This window comes from Lactuca sativa, chromosome 4, assembly GCF_002870075.4.
Source record: "Lactuca sativa cultivar Salinas chromosome 4, Lsat_Salinas_v11, whole genome shotgun sequence".
In the NCBI taxonomy this organism is placed as follows: Eukaryota; Viridiplantae; Streptophyta; class Magnoliopsida; order Asterales; family Asteraceae; genus Lactuca; species Lactuca sativa.
This window is the reverse complement of record NC_056626.2, coordinates 370,895,246-370,902,876: the sequence shown is the minus strand read 5'-3', so window position 1 is coordinate 370,902,876 and position 7,631 is coordinate 370,895,246. Positions and strand designations below refer to the sequence as shown.

The 7,631-nt window shown below is 35.6% G+C and overlaps 1 protein-coding gene across 1 annotated transcript; it reads left to right on the top strand.

The window, feature by feature from the left end:
* Positions 1 to 6,641: 6,641 nt before the first annotated feature.
* LOC111891512 (uncharacterized) lies at positions 6,642 to 7,088 on the top strand. Its single transcript, XM_023887570.1, has one exon. It carries the CDS (start codon positions 6,642 to 6,644, stop codon positions 7,086 to 7,088), a length of 447 nt encoding a protein of 148 aa, XP_023743338.1.
* The last annotated feature ends 543 nt before the right edge of the window (positions 7,089 to 7,631 follow it).

Genomic DNA, 7,631 nt, shown 5'->3' with positions numbered 1-7,631 from the left:
AACATTACTTCAAATGATTCTCTTTTCACACTCCCAAATGCTTACTGCAAATGCAAGAATTCCAAATTCATGCCATTTACTGAAATCTGTTAGATTCTAAACTTATATGCATTGATCCTCTTGTAATTATTATGCACAAAGTCATAAAGACTTGACAACAAACATTACAGAGCATTCCAAAGGAGATCAACTTCTTGGAAACATCCTTCTTGCATTAAGTTTCCTTAATCTTACACAGATTTGAAAATCCTAACTTTGAAACATTTCCAGATTCCATTTTGACTATCACTTCTGAACAAGAGTTGCCTCCTTACAGACTATGTCAATATGGTCCTTCCAGAATTATCACTATACTTCCAACTGTCCTTGAGCAACCAATCTTTGGTAAACCTTAGATTGTCCTCGACAATTGTTTAATCCTTTTAGTCATATCCAGTTCTAAACCTTTTCCCTTCTTAATGCCCCAGGCATTTGGAAAATTTTAGAACGGATGATTATAGCACATGTAATCGATCCTATATCCGAAGCATATGGGATACGATTCATGATGTCTTACATAAAGACTAAACCAGTCTTTTGCTATAATATTTCCATTTCAATTTGCCAAGTTCTCATAATTCAGATTATGAAAAGGGATGCCGTAATCATAATCGAATTTTAGAACGCAAATAATGGACCCATATACAAAATTTCCTTATGTTGAGCCATTCCAACATGAAATTCATATATATCCTTGACTAAATGATAAAAACCTCACGATCTAAGCTTATAGATTTGAGATGAAGCATAATTTCCTCTCCCTTAATTATAGCAAAACAACTTTTTCCCAATTGAAACTTTTGTTTTCTATAATTAACATTGCTAACTTGCAATACTTATCATAATTATCATGCTCCCACTAACATGATGATTATTAGCATAACACTTATGCTCCCACTAGCTTTGACATGTACTCAGAAATCAGCTGGACTTCTAGAAATCAATACTTCATTGACCAAAGTTCAGATTTCTGATGCTAGATTGTTTTGATAAAGTTGTATCAAAATCATACACCTTCCCTTAGATAGCACACTTGTGAGTCTAAACAATTATGAAGAGGTATGCCGTAATCATAATGGTTAGACCTTTTTGCCACTTCTCACAAGTCCAGGTTAGTGTGCCGGTTAACCACACGCGCTCCACTAACGACTTTGAGAATGCAAATATCACAATTGCTATCTAGATAAAATCTACTTAGTGAAAGTGTTTCCTCACCATCATTTTCATGAATCGGAGAGAAACCTTATGACACTTAGATTTATATGGTGTATGAGTTCCTACCCATATGAAGTTGTCAAACCATAATCACAAGACAAAGATAATGACAAATCCAAAACCATATGGATTGAACTCAATCTTAACTTCTTGCCACCTGGCAGCTCAAGGGCCTGCCATTGCTTCCAAGTTGTTATGCAACAAACTGAGAACTCTAAGAACTCATATGCAAAGCCAACTTTAACTGGAATGGGCACAGATATGTCAACACAATAGATTATAAACCTCAAATTGTGTGCTAGAGAAGAACTTTAGGTTTTATTCTTGATTAGTTCTTGAGACTTTCAAGACCTTTAAGACTCTCACTGTCCTCTTGACATATAAGACTCCCTTGTCAAACATCCAAGAGATAGTGCGGATTCTAATCAAGAAAAACACTTTACCCAATTGGCCTAAGTTGGTCTTTGTTTTATCCAAAACATCACAACTTACCAATTTCAAATGTACAAAAGTAGAAAACTTTTACTCTTACATTTGACAAGTGTTTTAAACCTTCTTTAAGACATGTCACTCAAATGACAATCTTGGAGTATGACTCTAAGACTTGTATTGGAACGAAGTATGACTCATCTTCTTGATTTAACCATTTCAACAATTCAAGTTCCTCTTCTTAGTCATAAGAATGCACTAAGATTTCCTTAGAGAACTAATTTTGATATGGTTTCTTAATCATTAAGATGATCACAAAACTGATACTAAAGTACTCTCCCATCTTTTCAGATTTGAGAAACTTTTATCCTTCTGCCTTATTTGATTCTTCTTATTGATCTTTAGTGGTGGACTTAATCAGTGCACAAGAATGTGTACTCGATCCCTAAGTCCTTTACTTGACTCACACATCCATGTGAACAAGTAATTAGTCTTAATTTTCCAAAACTTGAAAGTTCTCATTCATCATGCTATACAACTTGCATGATTCCAAGTTCCGGTCCAATTGAAACTTGGGTGATGAGAATCTTTCCTTATTTGGTAAATTTAGACATTACCACAAATGAAAGAATCAATTTCATACTTCCACTCTTGCTACTAATGGAATCTTATAAGCAACAAAAATTTCCACAGATGCCATTGTAAGGATATTTTAAAATAAATAAAATCAAAAATTTCCTTTTATTTTAAAACTTTGCGGAAAAACTATCCTTACAATCCATATGAAAACTTGTTGTTATCTATTCCTAAGCAATATCTCATAACTCCTAAGAAGTAGCTCAAGAATCCGATTTTTCAAACTATGCGATAGAAATCCATCTATGCGATCAGATTCAGCATATTCTTCCTTTAAGTTTCTTCACTTTCCTTTGATTCTTAAACCATCACCATGCGACCCGGTCACATCATGTATCAAGAATCTCAGAATAGAAACTTAACAGAGTTAGATAGTGGATTTTACCTGAAGTAGAGTCAAACTTATTGACTTTAACATCCTTAGGTAAATTTGGCAGCTTCGCAACCAATGCCCTTTCTTTGGCAATACAAACATATGGACCCTTTGATAATGGTACACAGGACTATCACAGACTTAGCTTTTCTCTTTACCATTTGGTCAACCGAGTTGACTATAGCCGATCCCTTTCCATTGGGAAGAGAATGCTTTACTGGATATCCAATGTCATCATTGTCAATGTCCATAAAGTTTTAGGAAGTTGATCTTAACAAATAGATAAGATCATTAAGGGTCTTGTCATAGTCTTTTTCATAGGTGTTCCAAAAGAACTCACTATGTGACTTAGAAAGTAGTTGAACCACCAACTTTCTCAAGACTTTGACACCCAACTCTCCCGGCTTGTCAATATGTGACTACATCTCCAAGATGTGACCACACCTAGACCTTGCCTTGCCTAATAGGGCCTGAGTGACCTTAAAATTTTCAAGAACTTGTGGGTTAGGGAGAATAATTTGAAGAGGTGAAGAAGTATGATATCCATGGGACATCATCTTCATTAGGAAACCTTGTTTCAAGAGATTTGGGAAGATCATAGGTGTCTAAACCAGACATCTTTTGGGAGATATTCAAGATAGTTGATTTAAAGTCCTTAATATGACACCCAATATGAAATATTAAGGCTAGGACCCAACAAACTATTTTATAACTTAGAAGAGGTATGCCGTAATCCAAGCTATAAAATATTTGAAGGTAGGTGAATGACGATTCACCAATTTCCACCAAGATAAACGAAATGTATTATTAGGTTTTAATTGGTTTTGAAACTCCTAGATCTTTGAGATTCATTGAACTTTTCAAAGGCATGTTTCAATCTCGAGTGTGCCCTTCAGGTTTTGTGACTGGGATGCCGAGGATCACAAAACAAGGTGTGAAGTAACCATGCAAATCACTTGGTACCCTTAATAAATTACCCCTCAATCGATGTGCCGGTTAACCACACACGCTCCATCGATACTATGATAAATATTAAGTCACCCTTTACCTACCTTGTTAAGTCCAAGTTAGTGTGCCGGTTAACCACACACGCTCCACTAACGACTTAGACAAAGTGTAAAGTGTAATTTCATGGATTAGCACCTTATTCACATTTTTCTAAGTAACTAAGATTGGGTATTATTAAAAGTTTAGTTACTTAGTATTATCATTAATACTTTTAATGAAGGGAGAATTCTAGTCCTGTCAAACCCGTTCGGCTAACGACCCTCCACCAGTCAAGCAAGCGGTGGGTGAGAGTGGACACCCATTAAGTTGCCATTTTATAGGCAACAACCTTATACCCACCTTATAGACCGGCTTCGTGAATGAGGCGTACTAGCGGTAAGACTGACTTTACTCTTATACATATATATATTATTAACTTATAATATTATAAAGTATAAGGGTTGAATTTTAACTTTTAAAATTCTAAGGGCTAACTTGGAATTAAAGTATTCATAAGTGAAAACTTTACAAATTCCAAAACTTGAGGGCAAGTTTTGAAACTATTCAAAACTAATTAATTCCATAACTTATGTGTTTAAAGTAGTTTTAATCCAAAAACTCTTCAAGTTCCATAACTTGAGGACAAGTTATGGAAGACTTTAAACTAATAAAAGAATTAACTTTTCTTTATTTTATAACTTATGGAATTAATTAAGGTTACACTTTTTTTTATTTTATTTTATTTTATTAAATGAAGAGACTCTTGGTCCTCCATAACTTGAGGACAAGTTATGGAGTCATAAAACCATTTAATTAGAACTAGACTCTTCATTTTGTAACCTTTGCCAATTTTTATGAGTTTTATGATTCTTAAATGTGACTTTTCATATAACTTGAGGACAAGTTACAAAAACACATTTTTGAATCAATTCTTAGATTAATTTGGATTAAAACCAACCATCACATAGTTTTCATCATTAATCCAAATTCACTCATAAAACAAGATAACACAAAAAACTTTTGGTGATCCATAACTTATTCTTAAGTTATGTAATCCTTTAAAACATTAACACCAAATTTTGTAACTCCAAAAAACTTTGAATCAATTTTTTTTTTTTAAAACCTTTTCAAATCCATAACTTATGGAGGTTTCAAAAAAATAAAACTTTTTAGATCAAACTTTTAAAACTAATAAAATAATCATATTATTTTATCTTTTATTAAATTTGACTTAATTCAACTCATAAAGCAAATTATTCAAATTTTACAAATAATTAGTTTTTCACAAGAACAAGTAATTATCTTAAAATTTGACAAACTTCATGGTTTTTTTTTTTTTTTTCTTTTTTCAACTTTGAAAATAAAATATTTGCATCAATATAACAGAAAACAACCCGTGGCTCTGATACCACTGTTGGGTTTTGAGCATTCTAACACTTCCTAAGTGTACATGCAACCCTAAATACCTTGGATCTATGTTTTCTCTATTATACATGCAAATAAGAACTTCCAAGGTATTATCCTAATCTAGCATACAAAACAATAATGTAACAAGATAGAATACATACCTCTTGATGTAGAAAGTCTTCATGAAGCTTGAGTGCTTAGTGCCCCAAGTGTGACACCTCAAATGGAATCACAATCATCAAAACACTTAGAATGACTTGAGAGAATTCTACACTCACCAAAATCGGCTAGCCCTTTCTTGAATACTACTAGTGGCCGATTTTCCTCAATAATAAGATGCTTATATAGTTACACAATTAGGGTAAACTCTTAATTGTCATGGCTTTCCATTTCCTTGGATCCATGGGTACAAATACACCATGGAGCATCCATGGACCATCCTATGGGTTTTAGCCCAACTTGATTATCCATGGAGCATTAGCCCACTATACAAGTATGGATGATTTACACAATCAACCCATATATTTAATTAGTCGTCTTTTGATCACTTAATTAATCCTAGATTAATTCTTGATCAATACTAATTAAATAATCTTATTATTCTTATTATTAATATACTAGAACTTATAATATATTAATAACCATAAGTGTCTTATTTCTCTCATTCAAGTGCATGATGGTATGCAACCCAAATGGACCATGCCGGGTCGGGTCAAGTCTTACCAAATATAGTTATGGACTTAGACATTAATCCAACAGTATGGGCCCATACTACTGAAAGCACAAGATCTGTATGAGATTTAGGAGGAATTTCGAGGCTACTAAGTGACTAATAGGAGTAGGGAATGGCCTATGGAATTGTTTTGCGATATAATGAATTATCAAAGTAACTAAATGTTCCCAATCTTAGTTACTTTGGCAAAAGTGAATTGATGGAATTCCATGAAATTACACTTTGTGCCCTTGTGAAGACGTTAGTGGAGCGTGTGTGGTTTATCGGCACACTAAATGGTTCTAAGCAAAACCAATTCACCACTAAACCTAAAGCACGGACCATCATGAAATATGAAGTCATTAAATTTAAAGAGAAGGATGTTCAAGAATTGGTGAAAAAGAAGAGGGTAAAGCAGAAAAAGAGAAAAAAGAAAGCCCAAGCAGCTGAAGATGACCGAGAAATGTCGACACTCGCACTCGAGCACTTCGGATACGTAAGAAGTGACGATTTCGGAGCAGTACGCCTCGCGTACTCCGAGGCTCCAGCCTCATATAGATAGGAAGCGAGGGCAACCGACTCAATTGCTATTTTTCTCTCTTCTCTTGTGCACTATAAAAGGAATGTTATAGCCTGGACCTCAGCTCCCATTTCAGAGAGTGAAACCCTAATAGAGACTCCTCCTTCGTTTCTAGCTAGTGTGTTGGTGTTCTAAGCTTCTAAGTGTCATTTCAAGGTGGTAGAAGAGGTAGTGAGAAAGGTGAGGAGGTGGAAGAGGAAGAAGAAGAAGAGGAGAAGGAAGAGGTGGAGGAAGAGGAAGAGGCAGACGAAGAAGAAGAAGCCATGGAAGCGGAGCATGATGCAATGCAGAAGGAGATGGAATCAGAGCTTTTGGAAATGCAAAACACGGATACAAGTGATATGAGTGATGCGATGAAGAAAGAGATGGAACTTAAGATAATAGAAAAGAAGAAAGAGATGGAGAGGAAGGAGATGGAAATGAAGAAAGAGATGGAAAGACTGGAGATGGAGAAGAAGAAAGAGAGGGAAGCGAAGGAGTTACAGAAGAAGAAAGAGAAGGAAGCAAGAGAACTTCAGAAGAAGAAAGAGAGGGAGGAGCAGGAGTTGCAGAGGAAGAAAGAGAGAGAACAGAAGGAGTTGGAGAGGAAGAAAGAGAGGGAGCAGAAGGAAGCGGAGAGGTTGAAAGGGAAGGAACAGAAGGAGGAGGAAAAGAGGAAATACGAAAACTTCAAGAATTCAAGTCATCCTTCTGGCAAACTAAACCCGTAAGTACCCATATAATTAATCCTTGTTTTTTGGTGTATCATGTCAGATTATCAGTACAAAAGCTTAAAATACATGAAATGTAGGTTTCGTCTTCACGTTTGTATGGCGTGAGCTTAGCAGGTTCGCCACCTGTAGGTGTTAATGAACTTGGGTGTTCATTCGTTGTACTTCATCCCCCTCATGGTTGCCTTATTTGACTTATATTGCTGAGGTACCCCCGAAGCATGTGTTGTCGCCCCGATGAAATATTCTTAGACTAGGTCCCTTATGTTATTTGTCTTAGTGACATAAAGTGAGAATAACGGGAATGGGTAATTGGGTTATTGTTGGTTGGTGAAAAATTAAATATGATTATTTATTGTGGGTTGAAAACCCTATATGCTCACCAGGCTCCTAAGGCCTCGCCTATCTCTAGGCCCCGCCCTTGTCCTACTACTGATGAGTCGTGGAACCCCGTCCATACTCTTGCTGATGGTGAGGTACAGGCCCAGCCCACGCTTCAATCCGACACCTTTCGTTTGGTTAGCTCATGTGTGGTCAAGTGTG